Source organism: Cornus florida, unplaced genomic scaffold (genome assembly GCF_030987335.1).
Source record: "Cornus florida cultivar Cherokee Brave unplaced genomic scaffold, ASM3098733v1 CherokeeBrave_3.0.0_Hap2_Chr06, whole genome shotgun sequence".
NCBI classification, from domain to species: domain Eukaryota; kingdom Viridiplantae; phylum Streptophyta; class Magnoliopsida; order Cornales; family Cornaceae; genus Cornus; species Cornus florida.
The window spans coordinates 62514238-62540738 of NW_026775576.1; the positions used below are offsets into that span (position 1 = coordinate 62514238).

The window sequence follows — 26501 nt, forward strand, 5'->3', positions numbered from 1 at the left end:
AGCACCTGCCCGGAAGGCGTCCAGGTCTTCACTCCGGATTGGCAAGGATGGTCTGAGCCACAACAAGAGTTGGGGGAGAATGTTACAAGGGGGAGCTTGTCCCACAACAGATCCACTTTTGGATAAATGGGCAAACGCCTACCCATTACAATAGTCTAATAGCTCAGACATTCACCTCACAACTTCAAGGTCAGAAGTTCAAATTCCCTTGAGGCCACCCACAGGTGGAATTCCTCACAACTTCAAGGTCAGAAGTTCAAATTCCCTTGAGGCCACCCACAGGTGGAATTTTTCCAATAATTGTTCGGTAGATGCGAGATGGGAGACCGCATGTGCCAATTTATTGTTACTCATTTACCAGATAAGGTTTTTTAGCTTCAATCATCAAGGCAATTTCATCAGTACAATGAATTTAGGCCTCCAAATATAATTTCACCATAACATTCAGACACACTGCAAAATGTTTTCCTGGCTTGAAGCTGGAAATCACTCTCCATCAAAAGCTTGAAATTCAACTTTGAGCATCAAAAAAAAAAACTTTTTATAAAGTATAATGTGTGCCAATCAAACAATAACCAATGTACATCATTTTTTAGGACAACCAAATAAAATTAAAGAAAATATAAGAAGGGGATTCAATAGTTCTAGTTGTAAGTGATTCCCACAAGGAGTTCAAGTTTGCATCAAATTTATATTGTCAAAATGCACAATGTTAGAACCATAAACAAACTAAACGAGTGAGAAGTTCATCTAAAGAGGACAATGTTACAATCATCATGCCTCGAATATATTCACAAATTTCCACAGGAAAATTTACTTCCTCTTGATGACTCTACAACACATTATAATGGCCCTAGGAGGAGAACATTCGTTACAACATTCAGTTCTCAAAGAGAAACTTGTACATAACATTAGGATATCTGCCTATTACGATTCCAAAAATAATGGCGTAAGGGAGCTCTTTCCCAGTATAAGCAGCATCATCTTCCAATTATTCAAAAAAATTATTTACTTCCTCTTGTCTGTACCAATTGTGAGAAGCTCAAAGCTCCTGAGAGAATCATCACGCGGGCCTTTTGAGGCATTAAACCGGTGAAAAGATGTCATTTTGGGCTCGGACCCAGACTGGTTCCTTTGGCTGGTGGACAGGCGGCCACTGCCTGTGACCAACCGACCTGATCGACTTTCAGATGGCTCACCAGAAGAGCTTGGTCTGCCTCTTGAAATGACAGGCCTCTTTGATGTGCTACCATGCCGAGAGGTAGGTGTGCGGCCTCTCTCAGAATCTGGATGCTGATGAAGTAAAAATGTAGAGAAGTTCATTAGCACAGGCCAATAAACACAAGCAAGTTCATATTCGTAGGTTATATACAGTAATAAGACAACCATAAGAATTCTGAAGGTTAGCTGTGCACCTCCAACTTTCTTCTAATTGATGCAACATTTGTATAAATAAAAATAAAAAAGAAGTAAAGAAATGTGTACATTCTATTGTAGATTCCATGGTTTTCATACTGTTTAGCACAATATACTTGTGATTTTAATTAATCCTCGCTAATCATATCCTAGTAAACAGCTTCAGATACAATTCTAAATACACAGAAAATACACACATCAAATTATTTTCGTTTCCATACACATGAAGGTTTATATGTCAAAGACACTCCATTAAATCTTACATTAACATTCAAGATTTCTACAATGTTAGTTCACAAAAATGTAACATTTGCAACCTTGACAGGTAAAAGCAAAATTCAATATCACACACAAATATGGTTTTAACTGATGTCACTATCTGGAAAACCATGAAATTCATACAACCAAAACTAAATATTACAATGTTTAATGCCTCGGTTCAATTTTCAAAATTTCACCATTTGTCAAATAGAGAAAAATACTTGTGATCTAAAAAAGGTAACACTATAACTAATTGAAATAAAAAAAATTATATATATATATATGTATGTATATGTAGAAAGAAAACCCAAAAGACTTTCTGGTGATCCTAAGGGCTTTGAAGCAACTATATAGTTGTTTTCAGTTTTATTGGTTAAAGAAAGAAATGCAGCAGCTTATGATAGATTTCTTATTATTATAATGTAGTAGTCATATTATCATGGGCTGCCTAAGTTGCACCATAATTTTATAACTGATATTGATTTCCTATTATTATTATTTTTTTGATAAGTAAAATTGTATAAAAAGCGCTCAAAAGGGGAGCAAATCCCAAGAGAATACACAATGCCAAAAAGAGCCTCTAAGCCTTCAAAGAGGCCAAAAAATCGACAACTAAATTATTATTATTACGGAGTTGCTTCAGTCCAATGACAACTAAATTATAGGATTACTGTTATATACCTGGATATTTCTGCTTCTTAGATTGACAAAAGGTAATAATACTATTACATATATGATCACATATATATATTAAGAAAATTAAAATATACATATATATATTTATTATATATGATTTCCTAGCCATATTTTTCAGGATTTACATGTGATACCAAATTCATATCGTGTCATATGATCATATGTATATCCTATATCCATGCTTCATAGGACCATGGCCTAATAAGAAAATCCTTTTAAGAGTAAAAAGAATGGTTCTCTCAACAAGTATACGAGAATAATACAGTTATCTTAGCCTTTCCTTGTGAAGAAGGCTAACAGTTAAGGCTATAATTTAAGGCAATGAACACATTACAAGTGATTTAAATTTGGAGCTACGTGTACACTCTCTATTTATTTGGTGGCACTATTACTTACGAAGTCAACATTTTTTGCCATTTTAATATGATTGGTGAAAATACCTATTCTCCTACTCATGAAAAAAAAATTATGCAATATCATCATCAAACTTCCACCAACAAATGGCCTCCTGAATTCATTGATCCCAAGGATTCTGCTCCACTCTGAATATTCTTTTATTTGTAAAAACTCCTTTCTCTGTAATAAGTCTGAAAGCAACACCGACTTTATGTGATTGTCCCAATCATGTTTCTAGAGACTGGCTTAGATGCCTGTTGATCAAAAGCTTCCACGTTTTAATGGATTCTAATCAAGTAACATGATTTGTGTTAAAATCCAGCCATGAGTTCTATTGCATCAGACTGTTAGGCATCGGTGCTACCTCAGCCGCCAATGATAGTGGCACCACTAAGATTAACTATGTTCAAAGTCCGATATGTGCAAAGTCCATGTTGTCAAATCCAACTACAAATGGAATTAAACTATTCAGTAACAAGAACCAGAATCATACCACTCCTATCAATCCTTCTTACTCCCAAACAGTTGATTAAGATGAAAATCAGAACCAAAACCAAGTGACTGTCTGGTCTGGGCACTAAACCAGCCTTCCTCTGCCTCTCAGTGCCAGAATCTTCAAATCAGCATCTAATCCACTTCAGCCATTCTTTATTACCACGCTCAAACTATGCAATGGCATACTGACGTGAATACAACAAAGGTAGCTGAATTTCCTTGGTTTTGTGTTCATACTAGAGAAACAATTTTGAATTCTAAATAACTTCATATATTTCCACAATTATCAATTTCACTTAATGCAACAAGAAATACTTGCCCATTCTTTTATGGTGCAGATTTTTATTTTTTTTACTTCCATGTAATAAATCAACTAAGTTTATAATTTTAAAGTGACACGTTATTTGGATTTAGTTACAAGAAAACTATTTCAGTTAGATTGTCTTAGATGATAACGCCACTCATGGTATCGAACAGTAGTGCTTAAACCTCTTGCGGTCAATTTTGATGATCTGCAGTTGACAACTATATTAAATAACCTTTCTTTTATTATTTTAAATTAATACTAAGTTCATCTTTTATTGAGATTGTAATCCAATGGCCTAATTGTCTGCATTCGAGTTTGCTCTTGCTTCCTCAAATACTACGCATCCATCTATCCTTTTCCAGGTCAATAGTGCAACTAACCAAACGGATTGTCCATAAAATTAATAGCTTGTCAGAGGAATATCTAGGGCCTGTTTAGTTCAGTTTTCTGAAAACAATTTTCTGTTTTATGTTGTCTTTAATAGTTCTCTTGACTGAGTTCTTAAGAACTGTTTTTAGAACTGAACCAAACAGACCCTTAGTCACTAGAATCTCAAATTTTCATATATACCAAATCTTACATTCTGCCAAAGGGATTTAGCATCCATCATTTTATTAATTTAACATTTTGCATGTGTTGGGGGGAGGGGACATGGAGGAGATTCCTTCAAATCAATCTGTTCACTAGGCCATATGAAAACTTTGCAAACTCCTTTTTCTGTTTCTCTCCCCCGTATATGCTTCAGTTTGTGATGCACAGCGACTTCAGATCATCATCAACAATTATGACAAAGAAATATTTCATTCAGTGTTCATCTCTGCTTTGAAAACATCCGGATGATGACCTCAAAATTTGGGAAGGGGATAAGTTGTTAGCCTAATTATGATCTACTGCTTAAGGAAGAAAAATAAATAGATTCATGCTATACTTATACTGTTTAACACTTGTCATATTAATTATTTTTATCAACTTAATTTGCTATTCAGGATGCCCAAAGTCAATGATTTTTAAGGACAAAGCTGCATTTATAATCTATGAAGAGGCACACTAAGATCAAATCCATACAGTAAAATGAAAGGGAAGAAAGCCAAAAGAACAGAGAAATTAAGAACTCAATAAACAAATAGAAAAAAAAAAATTAAAAATAGTATTGCCATAAATTACCACATCCTTTGATGATGGTACAGCCTCTGATGCTTTGTGCTTCGAATAATCACCATGCAGTCCAGCACCCGAAGTGTTCCTTCTGGTAAATGCTTCCATCGCACCAGAGAATTTATCACGAATCTCTTGTCCCACTGGATAACATGCATAAAACCACGTAGAAAAACATTAAAATTTATTATTAAAAAATATATATATAAAACAAACTTATATTCGGAAATAAAAAAATGAAAAAAAAACGTACTTATTTTTCCAACAGAAATAACCCATCTTTCTAATGTGATTCTATGAGCCTGTTTCCTATTGTTTTTTTTTTTTTTTTTGATAAGTACAAATATATTAGAAAAACGTTCAAAAGGGGAACGCATCCCTAATACAAGAGAAAAGATCTAAGGACCAATAGAATCCAAGAGATCAAAGAAATCATCAATCGAGGAGCATGTACTTCCTCTAACATAAAAGAATAAAGAACGAAGAATATGAATTTTTAAATTAGCTAAGGACGATTCTTTTCCTTCAAAGGATCTGTTATTTCTCTCACGCCACAAACACCACCAGACACAATGAGGAACAATCTTCCAATAAGCACGAGCTTGTTTCTTAACAGGACAATTTTTCCAAGCGTTAATCAACTGAGAGGAGTGCTTAGGCATTACCCAAAAAATGCCGAAAATGCTGAAAATAAAACTCCAACAACCAAACGCCACAGGACAATGCAAAAGAATATGATCCACGGATTCACTATCATCTTTGCATAAACAACACCAATTAACAATGATGTTGCCTCTCTTTCTCAAATTGTCCAAAGTCAAAATCTTCCCCAATGTAGCTGTCCAAGCGAAGAACGCGATTCGAAGAGGGGCTTTAGAGCACCACACGGACTTCCAAGGAAACTCAGAACCAACGAAATTGGATAAATGAATAAACATAGAGCGGACATCATACCGACCATGAGCCAAAGGAACCCACAAAATGTCATCACACCCTCTGCCAATATCCTTCTGCCTATACAAAATATCCAAAAAAGCAGAAACTTCCTCCATTTCCCAATCCTGAAAAGACCGCCTAAACCGCACATCCCACGTAACTCCATTGTTATCAAGATGATAACAATCAATCACGAAAACATGCTTATTAGTTGCAATGCTATAAAGCCTAGGAAATGAGTGTGAAAGCAACTGGTCGCCACACCAAAGATCCTCCCAAAAACGAACATGCCTGCCATTACGAACTTTGAATCTAATAAGAGTAGAGAAAACATCCCATCCCTTCCGAATAAATTTCCACAAACCAACGCCTCCCGTAATAGTGACTGGAAGAGATGACCAACCCCCACTCCCCTCACCAAAACGACACGAGACAACTCTTCTCCACTGACGATGTCGTTCCCTTCCAAATCGCCATAACCACTTTCCTAAGAGAGCACGATTAAAAGGAACAATTTTTCGAATGCCTAACCCTCCGAATCTCAATGGTTGGCAAACTTGATCCCAATTAACAAGATGATACTTAAACTCCTCTCCCCTTCCACCCCACAGAAAATCCCTCTGAATTTTTTCAATTCTATCAGCAACAGAACATGGAATTTGAAACAAAGATAAAAAATAGGTAGGAAGGGATGAAAGAGTACTCTTTATAAGTGTGACTTTCCCACCCTTAGATAGATACTGCTTTTTCCATCTTGCTAATCTTTTCTCATATCTATTAATCACTGAGTCCCAATTCCCAACCAGAGTAGAAGAAACTCCCAAAGGCAATCCTAAATAAGGAAGAGGAAAAGAACCAACTCCGCACCCTAAAACAGCAGCTAAGGAGGAAATATCTGGAACATCCCCCACTGGAACAAGCACACTCTTTCCGACATTAATCTTAAGCCCAGAAACTGCTTGGAAGCAAGCAAGAGTGCACCTCAGATATATGAGTTGAGAAATATCAGCATCACAAAATACCAAAGTATCATCAGCAAATAAAAGATGGAAAATCTGGATCTGATGATCAACATCTCTGCCAACTCTGAACCCCCTAATGTAACCCAAATCTTCCGCTTTTCTCATTAATCTAGTCAGACCTTCCATAACGATGAGAAAAAGAAAAGAAGATAATGGATCACCTTGTCGCAGACCACGTGAGCTAGCAAAAAAACCCGCAGGAGAGCCATTCACAAGAACATAAAACATAACTGATGAGATACAAGTGTCAATCCATTTTATCCATCTATCACCAAATCCCATCCTCCGAAGAAGATACAAAACAAACTTCCAATTAACATGATCATAAGCTTTCTCGATATCAAGCTTACACAAAACGCCAGGAACCCCGCTTCTTAATCTAGAGTCAACACATTCCCCAGCAATAAGAACAGAATCCAAAATCTGCCTTCCACCAACAAAAGCGTTCTGCGATTCTGAGATAAGACCATCCAACACTTTACTCATCCTGGAAACAAGAACCTTGGCAATAAGCTTATACATACATCCGATTAAGCTAATTGGCCGAAAATCCTTGATATCAGATGCACCGCCCTTTTTAGGGATGAGAGCAATAAAAGATGCATTCAAAGATTTTTCAAATGTGCCATGAAAATAAAAATCCTGAAAAGTACTCATCACCTCCTCTCGCACCACCTCCCAACTCTCCTTAAAAAAGCGCATAGTAAATCCGTCTGGCCCTGGTGCTTTGTCCCCGTTGCAACTAGAAAGTGCCTTAAGCACTTCCTCTTCCGTGAATGGAATCTCAATACTATCCCTATCCATCGCAGAAATAGTATTAAATGGAAGACCATCAAGAGTAGGTCTTCGATCCAAAGTTTCAGTGTAAAGCTGCTGGTAAAAAGAAGCAATTCCTCCGCGCACATCTTCTTCTCTCCACAAATCAAAACCATTAACCCGAATACTTCCGATATGATTACACCTTCTGTGAGCATTGGCCAGTCTATGAAAGAATTTTGTATTCCGATCACCATCTTTTAACCACAAAGCCCGAGACTTTTGATGCCACGAAATCTCCTCCATATGAGCAATCTCAGCAAAAACCGCTTGACAAGAGGCTCTTTGAGAGCGTAAAGACTCCCTACTCTGTCCCACCTCAGCTAAACGATCAAGCTCAGCAATATCAGCAAGGGCTCTATTCTTTTTCCATTCAAGATTCCCAAAAACTTCTTTATTCCATCTCTTAAGCTCAGTTTTAAGAAACTGAAGCTTTCTAGCTAACACAAAACTAGCAGAGCCTGTGAAAGACCCTTTTTGCCACCAAGACTGAACCTTCCCTTGAAAGTCTTCAGATCTAAGCCACATGTTTTCGAATCTGAAAGGAGTGCGTCTAGACCTCAAACCACCACAATCCAAAACAAGAGGTACATGATCAGATGTGACTCTAACCAACACAGCCTGAGAGACATCCGGGAAATGCTCTTCCCAAGCCCCAGAAATCAGGAAACGATCCAATCGAGAAAAAGTAACCGGTTCCCTACCATTAGACCAAGTAAAAGCCGCTCCTTCCAACGGAAGATCGATAAGAAAATTATTGTCAATAAATTCTGAAAACATGGTCATTTCTGAAGACCACCTACCTCCTGTGGATCTCTCAAATGGGGATCTAACAGAGTTAAAATCCCCACCTAAGCACCAAGGCAATGACCATAAGTCCTTAACAAAGCAAAGCTCTTCCCACAGGACTGGTTTATCACTATCAGTAACAGGCCCATACACACCTGAAAACGTCCATTTGAAATTGTCTTCTTCCATCTGAAACATGCATGACACCGAGAAAATACCCTTCCAACAGTTCAAACTTGACAACCATCTACGATCCCACATGAGGAGAATACCACCTGTAGTGCCTGTTGCATTTAAAACTTCAAAGTCCACAAACCTACATCCCCAAAGACTCCTGACAATCTCAACAGTAATATCAGCCAATTTAGTTTCTTGTAAGCAGACAACATGAGCACTCCACTTCCTCAAAGCGACCTTGATAACTCTTCTTCTTTTCGGGTCATTAAGACCACGAACATTCCATGCTATAAGTCGTAGCTTCATGAAGAACCAAAAACAATCAATTCACCTCCTCCCCTTTTACCACTCCTGGTTCTCCCCCTTTCTTTGGTCGACCCATTCTTTCCATCGTAGTTAACACAAGAAATCAAATTCTTCACTTCCTGTTCGCCTTTCCGATGTGAATTTCTGACTTTGACTTCTTTTGTGTCACGAATAGGTTCACTGCTACCATTTCCTGCAATAATTTCGTGGAGAATACACAGGGTTTGTTCCTCATAACCTTCTGCAGAGACACCCAAAGCTTCACTAACTGCTCCAACATTCTCGATGACCCATTCCATGCCCAGATCAGTGGTTGTCTCCAAATAATCAGGCCGCACAACAGCCAAAGGTTCCATAAAGTCCACTTCATCGTGAACAGGATCTGTCCCGGAAAAAGATACGTTAAAAGGGTGCTACTGAAGAGCAACATCAACCTCTCCTTCCTGTAAAATCCCCTCTATTTCCGAAGCATTAACTTCTTTGGATGGGATTACTGAAAACTCCTCATGCTCAGATGAAAAATTCCTCAAACCTTTAACTGAAGTAAATAGCCGAAGCTCTTTAAGCAAAGCTACGGCTGAATCATTATTCAATTTGAAATGCAAATCTTTTCCAACACAAACTGTCACTCCATTGAAAAAACTCGTACTCTCGGTAGTAACCTTTGAGACGTCCAACTCTGATTTAGAAGTCGAAATCCCAATGATACTTCTCTGTTGACCCGAAACATTCTCAACAACATTCCTGTCGCTAGCCACTTCACCCGAAGAAGAAGGAGAAGAAGTAGAAAGAGTGTTGAGAGAAAGATTAGGACTCAAACCTGGAGAAGAAGTGCGAGAACGTGCGACCCATTTCTGCTTTTCATTCCGAGTCCACCGAGATCCATGGCGTCCGACATTCGTCAATCTCCTCTCGGATTTCATCCAAATATTAGAGGGTTTGGTATGGGCTTGTGATTCATTAGGACCAGGTTTGATGTTTGTAAGTGAGATAGATAATGAGTTAGGCCCTTTTCGTACCTTTCTAATAGGCCCAGACTTGAGAGGCCCAGTTTGGAGTTGCCCAGTTTGACCAAATCTTAGTGGCCCTTTCTGTAGTCTTCTTCTAACAGGCCCAGAACCCAAATACGCTCTGTAAGGTTGAGATTCAATGAGCCCATGATTATCAGGCCCAAATTTCCTAACCTGTCTTGATAACTTATGGCCCAAAGTAAAACCTTTATCAGCCCGAAAATAATCCTTCCCTACCTTATCTTCAAGAGATAAGGATAAAGCTGAATCTGAAGGGGTAGCCCACCGTTCACCACGTGTACACCGGTGTTGCTCATCAACGACGCGTTTGCTCGGCGTGTGAATCTCACCTCGTCGTCTACCTCCAATAAACTTCACCTTTTGCTGAATTTCACGATCCTTCAGCCATTGTTGAATTTCGAGAATCCCTTCTTCACCTTTGCTAAGAAGCTCGTTCCATTTTTCTTCCGACATAAGATGAGATCCGTCACTGCCTTCTAGACTTTCCGTTGAAGGAACAAGCTCCGGCGAAATTTCTTCCCAAATCGCGACCTTGTAGCAGAAAGTGTCGTCGTTGATATACACAAACTTCGGACAATCACGACCAACTCGTACTATTATCCGAACGCTTTCAGCATCCCTGGTCTCATCCGCGTCAGATCTGACATAACCACCACAAAGTTCTCCCACTTCGACGAACAGAGCATGGCACCATAAATGTAATGGAAGTCCAAACAACCGGATTTGCTTGAGACCTTGATCACTGAGAACGCCACGGCAACCAACACGAAAGGACCACACATCGATCCTCAAAGTTGCAGAACCCCATTGTCTTCGCCCTTCTTTCAACACACGTTTGGCCTCTGCCTGAGAAGGAAACCGGAAAAGAAGCATTGAATCGGATAACGGTGAAACCCCCACTCCACAAGTCGTATTCCAAGCCCTCGCTGCCCATTCTTTCACGCGATCGCAACTCCCCACTTCCTTGTCAAATTTTCCTACCAAACAAGAGGAGAGAACAGATATCCTTCCTCCGACGGATTCCCCGTCGATATACAACGACGGACCGCGATGAGGAACCGCCGACTTCACATCTCCCCCAAGCGAAATTCTTGGTAACCTTGCGATGTCCAGAAAAGATTTCATTCCAAACAACCAAAACACAGATCGCCTCACAAATCGCCCCTAGTGGGGTGAAATCGCACATCCTGTTTCCTATTGTTTTTCAAGGCTCACTTTTTTCATTTATGAAATGGATTACAATTTTGAAACGCATTTTAGTCTCAGTTCCCCATGGACCCATGTACTTAGAAAGGCCTAAAAACAGCCTGGTTTCAGAAATTTTTTCAAGAACAAATTTTGAAAACACTGCAAGACAGTATTTTTTTCTCATAAATTTTCATTCTTCAAATTTCAAGAACTGGAAACTGCTTTCGGATACAACACTGAACAGACCCTAAAAGACTTTAAACACTTCAAAAGGGATCTCAAAGACTCCTTATAAATTGCAACCTGCAAACCTCAACCTATATATCAGAACTTTGGAGGGCTTAACTTGATCAAGCACTTACATAGTAAAAAAATTAGAATTGAGAACATTTTATTTCAAAAATTGTAGTTTGACGGTGTCAGTTGATCAAACGTGGCACTCACATCTCAACATTGACTTGTCTAAAAAGGAAAAGTTAGGTTGCATCGGCCCACATACCGGTTACGGACACAACAAGATACAAAACTATGTTACACAGACTAACTTAGGTGTGCCAAGTGTTGGTATGTGTCGAAGTGTTGGATGTATCAAATCACCAAACAAAAGGACACTGCTAAATAGTAAATACCAATATCATTTAATATTTTACTTTTATTTTCTGGAGAATAATAATCTTTTTATGGAAAACATAGGCATTTCCCTCTTTTTAATATACAAAAAAGGTAATGAAATTGAATTATCATATCTACTTTTTAGGTGCACAATCAAATATTTCAAATACATATCCCATAAATACATCCATATGTTGTATGTCCAACACAAGTACTTCTCATATTTTTGGAGAGACGTGCATTATAATAAAACATTGTATTTTATTTTCTTTTTTAATTGGCAAAATTTCTCTAGAATAGAACGCACCTGAAGGCCTTTCTACTCTTTCACAAGATGGTCCGGCATTTAAAGCTGCCTTTACGCCAGGCTGTTGAAACATAAATGCAAGTTACAGAGGAAGAAATAACTGTGAGATTCAAATTACAAATCAAGCAAGTCTCACCCTTTGTCTTGAACCAGCGCCAATCTGAGGGTACTTCAATATTGTCCAGTCAAATACATAGTCAAACTGATAGCCTGCACAAGCAAACCATGGCAAGAGGGGAAACATGAAAAAGGCCTCCTTATTTCTGTAAAATAAAAATATGAACAACATTTATGAAGAATATTAATAGAGAAAATAACCTAATTTTCTATTATATTGGATGCATGGAGTTATGTTCTTAATTTTTAAGATCATTATTATCCCTTTCAGTTTAGACTGAATTCTAACTAATAACTCAACTCAACCAGGTCCTGTCCCAAATATTTGGCCAGCCACATGAATCATGTTTCACATTCTACTTTAACTCCATGACTTCAATTAAACCACAACCCTTACATGTATCTTGCTACTATCTAAACACACATGATGATCCTGGTTTTTCACTTCCCTAACATTATGCTCAATATGGATCAAGTCGCTCTTCCTCACCAGTGCAATGATTTTTTTTTTCTTTATTTATGACCAAAATATCTTAGTTGATTTTCTCACAATTTATCTCTGAAGAGTGACAATTCAATTATCTCCAAAAGCACTTAATTCCAACTTTATTTTTTCTTTTTTTATAACACATTTCTCAGCATCTATATTTCAACCATTTTCATTTAGTAAATATGGTTTTTTGTTTCTTAGTCCCTAATATTTTGCCACACAATATATGGGGGTTTAGAGTCTTCCTTGTAAAATTTATCTTTCAATTTAGAGGTATACATTTTTTTTCCCCCTAGTTGGTACTCACACACACCCCTCCAAGGAATTGTTTGCATCCAAGAGGAGTCAAACCTTAGACCTGATAATTTAATGGTATACATTTATCATTACGACATAAGAGAAATACTCCATTAAATCAGTCGAACTTCTAATTTTATGAGCAATGTCATCTCAAATCTCTCCCTCTCTATGAACCACGAGTCCAAGTAAAGGAACTATTTCTTTATAAGCATCTCATGGCCCTTGATTTTCACTACATTCCCAATTGTGTTTTTAGTTTTGGAAAACTTACATTCATATATTTCATTTTACTCACTTATCAAAAAAAAAAAAATATATATATATATATATATATATTTCATTTTACTCCTATTTATTTTAAACCCTCTTCATTTTAGTGCTTCTCTACAAGTCTCTAATTTAGCACTTATTCAAACTTTAGTTTTGTCCATCTAAACAATATCATCAACAGGTATCATATGTCATGGTACCACATCCTAAATGTGTTTTGCCATTCATCACTAAGACAAACAAAGGACAAGGGCTAATGTCAATTCCTGGTGCAAGACTACAATTACTAAAGTTCATCTTTTCTTTTAAATTATACTTACTATAGTCACAATCCATTGTACATGTCCAAACTCCAAAACATCTATTTGTGACTCATTTCTTTTAGAAAACCTGTGGACATTGCTTAGTGCAATGATGAAATCAATGCAAAATAAAGACACTAATTCGAGTTTGAGAGCAGCAACCACTTTATAATAATATCAAATGTTAGGTCTATCTCCATTTTTTTCACCCAAAAACTTGCGTATGCGAGACTCGTATTGGAGAATCTCCTTTTTCTTCTCTAAATCCCACCATATTATTTTATTCTATAAGAAAATCTTCATTGAGAAACGCTTCAGAGGGGAGCGCACCCAAAAGAACGGGATAAAAGAATTACATCTCTACGTTCTCTAGCAATCCATAAAATCAAGAAAATCCTCTATGGATTTACAAACACTCCATGTAAGTTGTAACCCATAAAAGTAGAGAGCTCATAATATGGTGCTTTATTACCCATATCGGAGCTTCAACACCCTCAAAATACCTCATATTTTTCTCACACCAAAACCCCACCAAATACAAAGAGATCTGGCCCTTCATGCAGATTCAGCCTGGCTTCCCATTGTACACCCCCTCCTAGCCTCGAGCAAACCTCTCAAAGTGCGATCTACCGCTTCTTGCCCTATGTTAGTAATGGTCCTGGTACTCGCCCCTTACCTGGACAACAGAGAGCTTTTTTCTCTCAGATGGGCAGTCAAATTGAAGTTGTGATTAGCACTTCGCATTCTGTCAATCAGTTTCGGAGGTAGAAATCGGCATAACCCACTGCACTCCAGAAATCGCAAAGAACAGAGCCCAGACATCCCTAGCCACTAGGCATTGTAAAGGAAAATGGCTCATCATCTCCTCATCCCTCTTACATGTGCAGCACCAATTGATAACAATATGTCACCTTTTCTTCAAATTGTCGAGCATTAATATCCTCCTAAGAACCGTTGTCCAACCAAAGGAGGTCACTTTGAGAGGAACTTTTGTTTTTCCAAACGGCTTTCCACGTGAAGATAGCATTTTCTTAGTTACTCTCTCCAAACTTTCATAGTATAACTCATTAGTTAATATAGCTATAATTTGTCAAATTCAATTCTCCACACTCATCAAACATTCTCTTGGTCACTAAAGTAGACATGACACATTCCCATAAACATTTACAAGCTTTATTGAAATGTCATTAGATCCAAAAATTGTTCCTTTCATATTCCTCAATTTATTTTTTATCTCATTCCCCTGGTTATAAGAAAAAGAAAATTTTATTTTCTAATTTTTAGAAGGTGAATATTTTCCTAAACCTAAATATATAGTTTTCATTCAACTACTTCTTAAAATAACTTTTCCGTCTCTGTTCAATTTTATCATATTTCACCAAAACCCTTAGATCCTCCCAATCTTGAAGCCCCTGATATAACAAATATCTACTTTCATTCTCCCTTAAGTTTGCATACATTCCCTTCCTCATACTTTTTACCCTCCTAAGAATATCACTCAATTGTGTTCACTGTGTAGCATCTCTCACTACTATTTTTACTTCCTTTTTTGTTTATTTTTATTTTTCATCATAATTACCTTTTGGACAAATTCTTATATTGTTTTTAGTACGGTTTAGACATCATCATTCCTCCACCAAATTTTCTTTGATAATGACTCCTTTCAATTTGATTACCGGAGCACCATCTTTGATATTCTTTTAATACATTAACCCATTCTATTCACATTTAACTAATTTCATAGTTTATATTCCATGTTACGTCTTTTAATATCTAATCCTTATATAGTTCTACTCTCATCATTGAAGTTCCACTACATAGTTCTTAAATTTCTAATAATCATTTTTTTCATTAATTGTTTCTTAATGTATACGGATGAAACTGTAAACCAATATTCAGATGTTAAGCTCTCTTATAGAATAACCTTATAATCTTTGCATGTTAGTTGATCCGCTCTTCTCGTACGAAAAGTCAATCCGACTCCTAATTGATACACTTTTGAAGGTTATTAAATATTCATGTATTTTATAAATAACTAGTTATTCACTATCGAAAGATTAAATGCCACTGGGATGACTTGAATATCTTTCCTAGTGTCATTCCTATCTCCAATTTGTTTCCATCATTCTCCATCTCAGAATTTCCAGTCTTTTCTTCAAGGACTACTAGAGTCTCATCCTATCTATAAATTTTTTTATTTGGGTATTCCCTAAATCAATTTATTCATATATTCCTTAAGTTATGGTTAAATGTGTTTGTCTAATCCTACTTGAGGTGCAAAACACTAATAATGTTAACCATATTGTCTCTCAATACAAATTTCATTAATATTATCCTATCCCATTTTTTCATAAAGGTAATGTCCTCTTTTAAATTCTTCCAACCATTTTCCCTACTTCATTCTATATTTATCATTTTCAATGTAAAGTCTATACCCGATATTTTCTACATGCCATATTAATGTTGTGTCTAATAATAGTGTCTACCAATTCCATCCCTTTACCTATCAATTTACTACATTACAAGTTCCTATTCTAAGTCTAATATCTTGGATAAACTTCTTCATCCACAAGCGGGAACCCATTTATCAGTCAACCCCAATCCAATACAGAAATGCCACTTATTCAAAACATGAGCGCACACAAAAGAACAATAGAAAAAGTGAAAAAATATTTAAAATGTAAATAATAAACTGAATTTGGGTTGACCAAACTAGGGAACCTGACCTGAAATGTGTCCATAATAATTGATGCTCAATTAATCAATTCAGTGCAGATTAAACAGGACAGCTTTGACTTTTACTCTAGCTTTTAACAAAATGGTAGTGTCAGATTAAAGGATATAAGACCATTTTTGTAGATTTAATTGTCTTACACCGTAAAGATTCCAAGTGATATATCGTAAATATTCTTAAAATCAAAAGAAATTTATTCTGATATTGCCATAACATACAATTATAAGACATTGTACATGCATATGAATAGGGATCTAGTACACCCATCCAAGTCAATCTTCAATGCCATAGTTAAATACTAGATGATACTGGTCTACCTTTGTCCTGGTGGCTTTGGGTCTTAACTCCCAAGCCCTAGGTCAAGGTTTCAAGACTGGAGAGGAGAGAGAAAGGAAAAAAAAAATACTAGATGATACTCACCATCCTTGATATGGCCTAAAACTTTGTAGTAATACAAACCGGTGCATGTTGAAATCAAAACATTCTAAAAGAAAATTAGGACCACTAAATTTGGTAGAGGCATTCATATTGATGAAGAAAATGTTTCCCTTTTGCTCTCTTTTTCCTTTTTTTAGGTGGTTGGGGCTTGCGGAAGAGGGCAACTCGATGATTGCTTACATCAAATACCATCGACTTAAATATGGACAAAGAAATTTGAGTAAAACCTCTTAGATTACCTTCTCGAATAAACAAGTCCCGAAAAAGTCTCTTCAGATATGCATAATCTGGCTTGTCCTCAAACCGCAGTGATCGGCAATAGTGGAAGTATGATGTGAATTCTGGTGGATAGGACTTGCAAAGGCCCTGTTTAAGAAACTTTAGTATCTTGCAAAGGACCTGCTGTTTATTGTATGCTATATTTGGTCTACTAATAACTGAACAAAAATGGATGATTTCAATCCTGGTTGCCGAATGAAACTTTATATAGAAGATTCACCATAGAGAATTGAAATTAATGAAGGCAACTTGCAGTTCACAAAGTAATCTATTGTCATACCTCTATTGGTGTGAGCATCTTCTTTTCACTGATCTTATCATATTTCTGCTTCTTTGTACCCGCTTTTAATCCCTGCCAGGGTAGGCTGATGCCCAGAAATACAATACAACAAAACTCAGGTCAATAATGAATAAATTAACATACTAAACAAGTAGAAAATAAAAATAGAATAAAAAAAAAAGAAAAATTAAGGGTGAAATAAGCAGTATTTCAACCTTCCCCTGAGGAAATACATTAGTACATAACCAAGAGATTCCAGATCATCTCTTCTGCTTTGTTCTGCAAACAAAGCAAAAAAAAAATTTAAAATCGAACATAATGCCTAATTTTAATAACTTAGTATAACTGTTATAGCACTTGCCAACTCCAAGGTGAGTGTTAACGCTAGCATAACGAGCAGTGCCTGTAAGGTTTTTGTTTTCCCTGTGGAAATATATACAAAATTGATGCTTAAATACGCAGCTCCACATATGTGCACGAATGCACCAATAAAATAAGAAGAAATGGCATAAAACTGAATTCATGTAAACTTTCAAGTAACAACAATATAAGAAAGTTAATGAAACATTAAATCCATGTCACATGTGTGTGGGTGTGTGTGTGTGTGTGTAATTTGGTAAGTACTAAATCCATGTCAAATACTTTTAGAATTTCAGAGAAAAAGAACATTCACCCAGCAAAGGGTCCAGTACAGATTCATGGCAATGAAACATTGTCATTCTATATTCCAATAGTGATTCTAATGGAAGCTTTAATTAATATATAAGAAGATGTGCCAAAAGATTTCAGAATTTGAACTGTGTAGATCAAAGATATGACCTATGATCCATGAAAGATACAGCTCAAGTAATTCTTAGGTCCACATCTTGCCTATCAAATATATATATATATACACACACACACACACACACATACATGGTTAATTATCAAGATGCTTAGGAAGTGAGTTTTACAATGGAATGATCATGGAGATTATTGATGCATGAGTGAGCTGCTGTAATAGTACACAGAAGGGAGAAAAAAAGAAGTAGAAGCATTCCTCTGACAAAATAATAATACAATCAATTAACTTATCAAGGCCAAAACATATCATCAGTAGAATTAGAGACCACAGAATTTTGGTTAAGAACTGTCTAGAGTGCCAATTATTTTGTGTATGCAAGGAAAACCATGTAAAAAGAACAATCTTACAAAATGAAACAGAAATTACACATTAATAGACCACATACCAACCACAACGTGGCATGTTACAACCCAAAAAGAGCCTTAGCACGTTATCTTGTCATCAAAATAGAAAACTATGAAGCACGGTCCACACAAAATTGAGAAGTATGAACAGAGAAACAAAACAAGCAACAAGAACTGCAGAAAATCATGATGAAGTTTCTTCTTCTAACTTATAATCTAAAATGCAATGCAACGTAGAAAAGAATCAAAGGTAATACCTGTATGGTATATGCTTATGAGTTTGAAGATCCCTATACTTCTTTGCAAGGCCATAGTCGATGACGTACACCTATGGTATGATCAGCAAACAGAGCACAGATTTAGAAAATTATGAAGCAAATCCCAGATAACCACACAATTTAAAGCACATTTGATACAAAGATTCCGTCTCTTAATAACTTCTGAATCCATAAGCATGCACAAGTTCAGAAACCTACCAATAGTTACAATATGAATTCGGCAATAGTTTCATCATGTAAAATTAACAAGATCAATCTCCTAACAAGACCCACTAAACAAATAGATCCATCATGCGTAAAGACTATCATGGGTTCAGGGTGATAATTAAAAGAGAGAAGGTATAACACACGATATGATGGAACTCCTAGGTGCACTGGGCTACAATAAAGTCAAGGTTGACTCACTAGAGAAAGAAAGGGAGAGAGAGTAGCCATCAAAGCCACCAAAGACTCCTCAAATCAGGGACTTGTTGAGATAAGAAATGAGATATCTTGAGGTATGGTCATGGTAAGACAATCTCAAGTTCTAACTGAAGTGACGCAAATGAGATAAGGTCCGGATACAGTCCTTTTTTCTCTTTTTACCTCTAAGTTGTATGATGAGGGTATATTCATAGTCAAGGGGAACAAGGCAGTGCTTATGCCGACACGACAGTCAATAATCAGATCATATTATACTCACCTATATGTCGGGCCTATGGGATGCCTCCACATGCACTAGGGTTGTCCAATTAGAACTAAAGGATCAAGCGAATCCGGACCTTATCTAATACGCTTAGAAGAAGAATCTCTTTGTAGAGAGGGAGTGGCATTGCTGCTATAGGATAGGCAAAGGAATCTTCGAAGAATCAACCAATTCCCTGCAACCCGACCAAGTCACAACAAAATCGGTCGGAGGCCATACTGAGTCGTGTTGATATCTCAGTGGGAACAAAAATCATGACAGACTCGACTAGTTCTCTGAAAGACTTGGCCGGTTCTTTGAAGACCCATCTGGTTTCACTCTCCCATTTTCACTCTATCTTGCAGGAAAAGAATTGGATGTAACTTGTTTCAATTTGGAACCTTGTGATCATGATGTATAGTTCCAAGTTTTTATTAGTTTCTGTAACTTAAAGTATGAGGATGCACTTGATCAGTTCATGTTGCCTGCTTACATTGTTTAGTGAGTTTGAAAATTGAAACCGTGCTGAGTCCAATATTTTGTGTACCCTGTCCAAGTATCAGGACTTATTCTAGATGAGAGCCCCATCCTGGCCCCTATACACACATGCACATCTGATACCCATATTCTTACCATATAACATTAGTGATACGTACATAATAATTTCTTAATAAGGAAATATGAGCACCTCACTAAATCAAGTACCTGATTTGCTTTGCGTCCCAACCCCATTAAAAAATTGTCAGGTTTTATATCGCGGTGAAGAAAACCCCTCGAGTGCATGTACTCGACTCTGTTAATCTATAAAATAAGATGGACAAAACAGTCACAAACGGAAGCAAACAGACCTGACCAAATAAGTTATTGAACAAAAGTTACAAAACTTACTAACTGATCTGCAAGCATCAACACTGATTTCAAAGAGAGCTTCCGGTTGCAATAGTTGAACAAGTCTTCAAGACTTGGCCCGAGAAGGTCAATAACCATGACATTGTACTCTCCCTCAACTCCAAACCACTTTAGGTGGGGAATTCCCGCTTCATTAAAAGCAATAAATCAGAAAAATATGAATGTATATATAACGTGAATTTATCATTGTAGTTGCAACTTAATTTCATTTCAAATTCTTCCGAATAATAGAATTAAAACATGTTTCCACTTTCCAGATGAGCCAAATAACAAGATTCAATTCATACATAATGTGAACATATCATTGTGGTTGTAACTTAATCTCATTTCCAAATTCTTCGAACAATAGAATTAAAACATGTTTCCACTTTCCAGATGAGCAAAATGACAAGATAAACTTACTTCCTCCTTGTAGAAGCATGTACAATTTGGACTCGTAGTGAAGCTGAGGGTGCTTGGACTTTACAGATTCCTGAGAATTCCAAAACACGACAATGAACATGCTAACAGCATTGGAACAGAGATGACAAGTGTAGAACATATAATGAAGAAACATGTCTCCACAGAAATAGAGCAAAATTACGTAAAACAGCATAAAAGATGTTTTTTCTATTGGAATTCCCTTTTTCTCCTTGGCACATGGATTTTCAAGGTTCAATTTCTTTCAAAGCATTTCAGGTTTATGTTTTCTTCTTATTCTTCCTCAACCCACTCTAAAAAAGAACGGTAAATATTTAGCAGTTCAGATGAGAATTTTTACTCTCTTGATGGGAGTTGAACATGATTTAATCATTCCTTGCCAACATCTTATTGTATATGTCCATCTTCAATATCCATTTAAGGTTGAAATATATGGAGAAACTTCAAATAAATTTCTTTTATTATGGGAACACACAGTGAACAAATTTATCAGGAAAAAAGAACACAGTGAACATGTTGAAGGGGCCACTCCTTGGTGCAATGGTAAAAACTCGGGCTGATAAACGTGAGGAAGCAGATTTGACTCTGAGAGCAGCAAATCTGGGGCAAAATAGTACAAAATCTTAGATCTGACTGCAAATTTCCTCCTAGTACCCTGTGTAATGGTAGTGAACTGCATGGGGAAGATGGCAAAGTAGTCTGGTTTATAATCCTTCATTAAAAACTGGCAAAGGTCAATGTATCAAAGATTTGGTTTCAATAAACTAAGCTTTAATCAGCAAATCGAGTGGAGATTTTCTCGTGAGCAGTGTAGTTGTATATAAGCAGTGCTCTAGGATAAAGTACAGGCCTCAACTCAATTCAAACAAAAAGTTGACTAATGATTTGGAATCGGTTATAAGAATCATGTTTAGATATTATATTCCGATCATAGTCATGTAATCAGTTAAACGACCAACTACTGTGTTTTTCCTTACTATCCCGACCAATGCTAATTTTGATCCTTCCCCTCTTTAACATTACCCCAAAATAGACATGTTATTTTTCAGTTAATAGTCTTCGCTGCACAATTACACCTCTATTGTGCCAAGAGTATTATCTATAAACAGATGTCTCAAAGCTGAAAAATGAGGAATGTTGCATAAGGAAGCTGCAAGACAGCATAATGTAAACTTGAATCCTGAAATAGTCGATTAAATACAAGGGGCGGTCCTATTAAACCATATATTGTATCAACTTTTGGTGCTTCAAAAAAAGGCAAGGGGCGCTGCATTAATGACCGGACACACTGAAAAATAGGCAAGTATTCCCATATTATTTTGGAAAAAACTATTTGCAAGCAATATTTTATTTTTAAGAGAATTGAAGATAAGTATGACCAAATTTGAATATGTGATGGAACTTTAATAAATCTAGAGATAAAAGTAAGTATGTTTCAAAAATCAAGGGTTGAGCCTTATTGGGAAAGAAAAAAAATTTGAGGGTCAAGCATACTAAAAAAAAATTATTATTTCGTAACCGGAACTGGATTACGCACAGAGAGTAAGAGATTGAGATGATATTCATAGAGTTATAGCATCATAAATTAAATGGAGGAGCTTTTTTTGGCATATGATAATTACCTCTAAAATATAAAAATAAATTATATACAAGAGTTATTAGACTAACCATACTTCATGTGACAAAATATTGAGCAAGTAAGAAACAACACGCTTACATATGAGCATTGCCGAAATGCAAATGTGAGATGGATGTATTCTAATATAAGAAATGAGAAAAAAAAACTATTACACAAATGATTAAAAACTATTACACAGACACGATAAAGATCATTACCCAACATACTTTTTGAGGGTCATGGAAGGGGTCTACTAGGTACATACCTAACTTTTGGCTCTATTTGCACAAAGTGACTGCTCTTAGACTCGAATCTCTATTCTCATGTTTAGAAATTTGATCTTTTACCACGTAATGTTAGGGATGTGTGAAGTAGTTGCAATTGCAAGAGAGGTTTCATTATTAAAATGAACAAGTAGTTCACTGGTGAAACATTTTTTATACAATAATGCAAGCGGAAGTATTGAAGCTTGGGTACCATATATATGTTTAGCTCTTGATGTGCTAAGGGACTCCTTCACTATTTTGGTCTTAACAAGAAAACAGAGTGAACAAATGAGAGTTATTTTTTTCTTTTTCTCTTAAAGACAAGTAGCGGCTCTCATATTTGAACTTGCGTCATCAAGCATGTCTATATGAGCTTTAACCGTTCCATAAAACAACTACCCCAAGAATTCCATGTGGGCTAGACTTAAACCAAGTACGTAGAGACAATTTTTTTTAGCAAAAGTGTCCCATGCTTTGGAATGTACACCCAATAATATTGCTATGGTATCAGCATTTTCTAGAGAATATGCTTCTTAAGTTTCTACCTAATTAAAAGTTCAGAAACTAGCTTCAAGGGATACATTATCCTTGAAGAGATTTTATAGAGTTAAGTCTACCTATTTTGAGTTTCTTTTGGAAGACTTCATTTTAATATTCATATTGTTGAAAGAAAAAGCCACCCACACTTCATAATTCCAATTACTTCTTAAAATATCGTCTGCTCATTAAAAAGAAGAGTTCACTGATGCTTGCGTGGAAGCCCCGCTAGCAAATGAAATGTCGATCGTTCTAACCTAAGATGTCATTTGATCATTTCTAAATCCTAATCATATATCTCCATAAAATGATTAATCTAATTGCTGCATTTCTAATTTTTTGTGGAGCAGTGAGGATTATGTTGCAACTTCACTCAATTGCACAAAACCAATACACAACCAACACTTCTTTTTATCTCACATCCACTATATCTGGGGTCTGAGGCAGGGTCTCCTATTAAAGCACTTCTTTTTTCTTTTCTTTTCTTTCTTTTTTCGTCTTTTAACTTTTATGGATACCTGCTTTGATCACTGACAGGGAAATTGCACAAACAAATCCATTTACTAATAATCATGAATGCTAAGTAATTTAAAATGATCATACAGGCATAGAAATTGTAGAAACAAACCCTTGTGTTCTTTTTGTTATTGTTTAGTCTATAACTGCAACATTGGAAAATTTTACCCATGGAATCTACATTTGAAATTACTTACCGGAAAAAAATTTTAAAAAAAAATCTACATTTGAAATTGACAGCATGTCTAACATGAACACTGAATTGCATGGTAAGTTTGTTAACATACCAGCTTAACCGCAACTTCCTCTCCATTCTGTGTATTAACACCTGAACAAATCAACCCACGGAAGCACATTAAAGTTCAGAAAGTTGATTTACAAAAACTATCACAACACCAAAATGAAAATCATTAAAGCTTCAATAAGGTACTGAATTTACATACCCAGATAAAGCTCACCGAAAGATCCACTCCCAATCTTCCGACCCAGCTTGAATTTTCCACCAATAACATGATCCATAGTCAAACCGGTCCAAACTCCAAACCAAGTTCTACTTCTGCCACAAACCCTATAACCCCAACTTCTTCACCCAGCTAGATCCAAACCCTTCAACTCATTCACACCCCATTCTTTCAAAATTCCCCAGTTTCACAATGCCAATTGAGCAAGGTCTAGTAATCTTGTCCAACCAACCCAACAACAAATTCATCAAAACAAAGTCTCACAAACAATTTACAACAACATTGAACATTTAACAACATACATGTATATAACCCTCAAACCCACCAGATCTCCTTGCAACAGCCACTCGTATCCCCAAAAACTCCCCACCCGAACTGAATGACTACAGATCTACCACATTGCTCATACACAAGAAGATTCAACAGAAGCGGAACAAACTTGTGATACAAATAAATATTTCACAAACTATGAAGATGAATCAAAATCCACGATGAATAATAAAATAATTCAAGAACTTCACAAGAGTGTGAACGGAATGAGCTAAATGACAACGAAAATTAGGCTGATGATGATGATAAAGAGAGAGAGAAGGGAGGTGGAAAATGTAAGATAAGAGAAAGTTGGTGTGAATTTTTTATTTATTGGTGATTGATTTTTATACTCCTTGCGTGTTTTGTAGAATCAAGGGAACAAATATAATATTAATTTAACCCAAAAGAAAACAAAGGAAAGAAAAGAAGAAGGGAACAAATGTATATGTGTGTGTATGACTGTGTGTTGTGGTCTTTCCTTTTCCCCTTCGTTCCTCGTTTTTTATTGAAGAAGTGATGAAGAGAAAGGGTACTCTCTCTCCATCTCTCTCTGTGGCTCGGCCCAGTGCGTAAAAAGGTAATGTGTAAAAGAGTCACGTGCCGGAGCCTGTAATTTATCCATACAAGGTCGGGGACGGCACGTGAGATGCAATCCACACCAAATATATCTATATATTATATTAATATATATCTATATATACACTATTAAAGAGTGGCATATCTTTTTCTTTGAATGAAAGTACAAACTCACCGACAGCATAGTGTCGACCCAGGCACAGCTCCTTTTGAATAGAGTATGATAGAGCCCCGCAATGGCACGAATTGTTTCAATAACACATAGTATGGAGTATTACATAAGCGATTTAAAATAATTATGTACTTCATATAATATTAATGCAGTGGCACAAGACATCTTGTGTCACTTGGGCTTCGTTTGGATACATAGGAGAGAAAAGAAAAGAAAAGAAATGATTACGAGAGAAATGAAAAGAAAAGAAAAGAAAAGAAAGTAAATGATAGCTATAATGTTTGGATTGATAGGAAAGAAAAGAAATGAATTGATAATATTGTTGTTTAGATAAGACAAATGAGAGAAAAGAAAGGAATTGACAATAATAAAATTACCATCTTACCCTTTCTTTTTAGGGTTGGAGGGCAAAATCAGATCAGCCTCCTCCATCTCTCCATTCTCGTTCTCACTCCCCCTCACTGTCTCTCTCTCTCTCCTCTCTCTCCCTTACTGCAAACTACAGAATATACAAAAATATATTAATGTCAAGACCCATATCGGCTCTCTCTCTCTCTCTCCAACTGCCAACTACAAAATCTACCAAAATTAGAAGATCAAAACCATATTTCCATAATTGTTGATTTCACTTTTGTTGATTGGGCATCGTCTTCTTCGATTACTGGCAGACAAGGCTGTAGATTCATCTTCCTCCTCCGCGGCAACTAAGAAGCCTGTTAGCGAAGAACCCAAAGCTTACCACATTCGAACCCTAGCTTCCGTCCTCGGCAGGTTTTAATCTCTCTCTATATAAGGGTTTTATTTTAATTTTTTTTTCTAAAATCAACTAATCAAGGTCTGTAATCAACTTCCGGCGACTTTTCCGACGATCTCTGCAACTTCCAGCGACTTTTTCGACGATCTCTGCAACTTCTGGTGACTTTTCCGGATGGGCTCCAAACGTCATTTGCTCCTTTTCTCTCCAAATCCCTCCAAATCCTGTCAATTTTGGAAGGATTTGGTTTTACTGTTTTGGAGAGATTTTGAGGGATAGGCTATCCCTCCAAATCCTTCCCATTCCTTTCTTTTCTCTCTAAAACCCTCCATCCAAACACACCTATCCCTATCCTTCCCTTTCTTTTCTCTCCAAAACCCTCTAAATCCCTCAATCCAAACGAGGCCTTGAGGATTCGGCTACGCCTACCACACTCCGATGCCTTCGACTTATCAAATTAAGAGGGAAAGGAAAAAATAACTCAAAATAATATATCAATCAATAAGTAGAAAAAAAATAGTTAACAAAAATCCTAAAAATGAAAGAAAAATGAGAGAAGGGAAAAAAATTAGACTTTGATTCAAAAAGGAAATTTTGACTTTTTTTTAAAGGAAATTAAACGAATTTAAAGAATAACAAAGAGAAGAAATACAAAATTTATTAGATAATTTTAGAAAATAAAAGTTTTAGGGGAGCATTATATGAAATTT

At 36.4% G+C, this 26501-nt stretch overlaps 1 protein-coding gene across 1 annotated transcript; it reads right to left on the minus strand.

Moving 5' to 3' along the window:
- Window positions 1-668: 668 nt before the first annotated feature.
- LOC132311701 (casein kinase 1-like protein 10) lies at window positions 669-24859 on the minus strand. Its single transcript, XM_059809745.1, has 14 exons — window positions 23960-24859; window positions 23804-23844; window positions 20562-20631; window positions 20139-20287; window positions 19956-20051; window positions 18566-18636; window positions 17482-17543; window positions 17336-17399; window positions 17121-17205; window positions 16801-16927; window positions 12047-12120; window positions 11911-11971; window positions 4736-4869; window positions 669-1293 (listed from the first exon to the last, which is right to left on the minus strand). The coding sequence occupies exons 1-14, from the start codon at window positions 24033-24035 to the stop codon at window positions 1009-1011; spliced, it is 1395 nt and encodes a 464-aa protein (XP_059665728.1). The 5' UTR covers window positions 24036-24859; the 3' UTR covers window positions 669-1008.
- Between the last annotated feature and the right edge of the window lie 1642 nt (window positions 24860-26501).

Bases quoted from the DNA above. Each gene is read 5' to 3' on its own strand.
- LOC132311701 (XM_059809745.1), bottom strand. From the start codon at position 24,035: ATGGATCATGTTATTGGTGGAAAATTCAAGCTGGGTCGGAAGATTGGG. The intron at 23,845-23,959 runs GTATGTAAATTC...TGATTTGTTCAG, and splicing joins TTTCGGTGAGCTTTATCTGG to GTGTTAATACACAGAATGGA. The intron at 16,928-17,120 runs GTATGACAATAG...TTTCTTAAACAG, and splicing joins AGATGCTCACACCAATAGAG to GGCCTTTGCAAGTCCTATCC.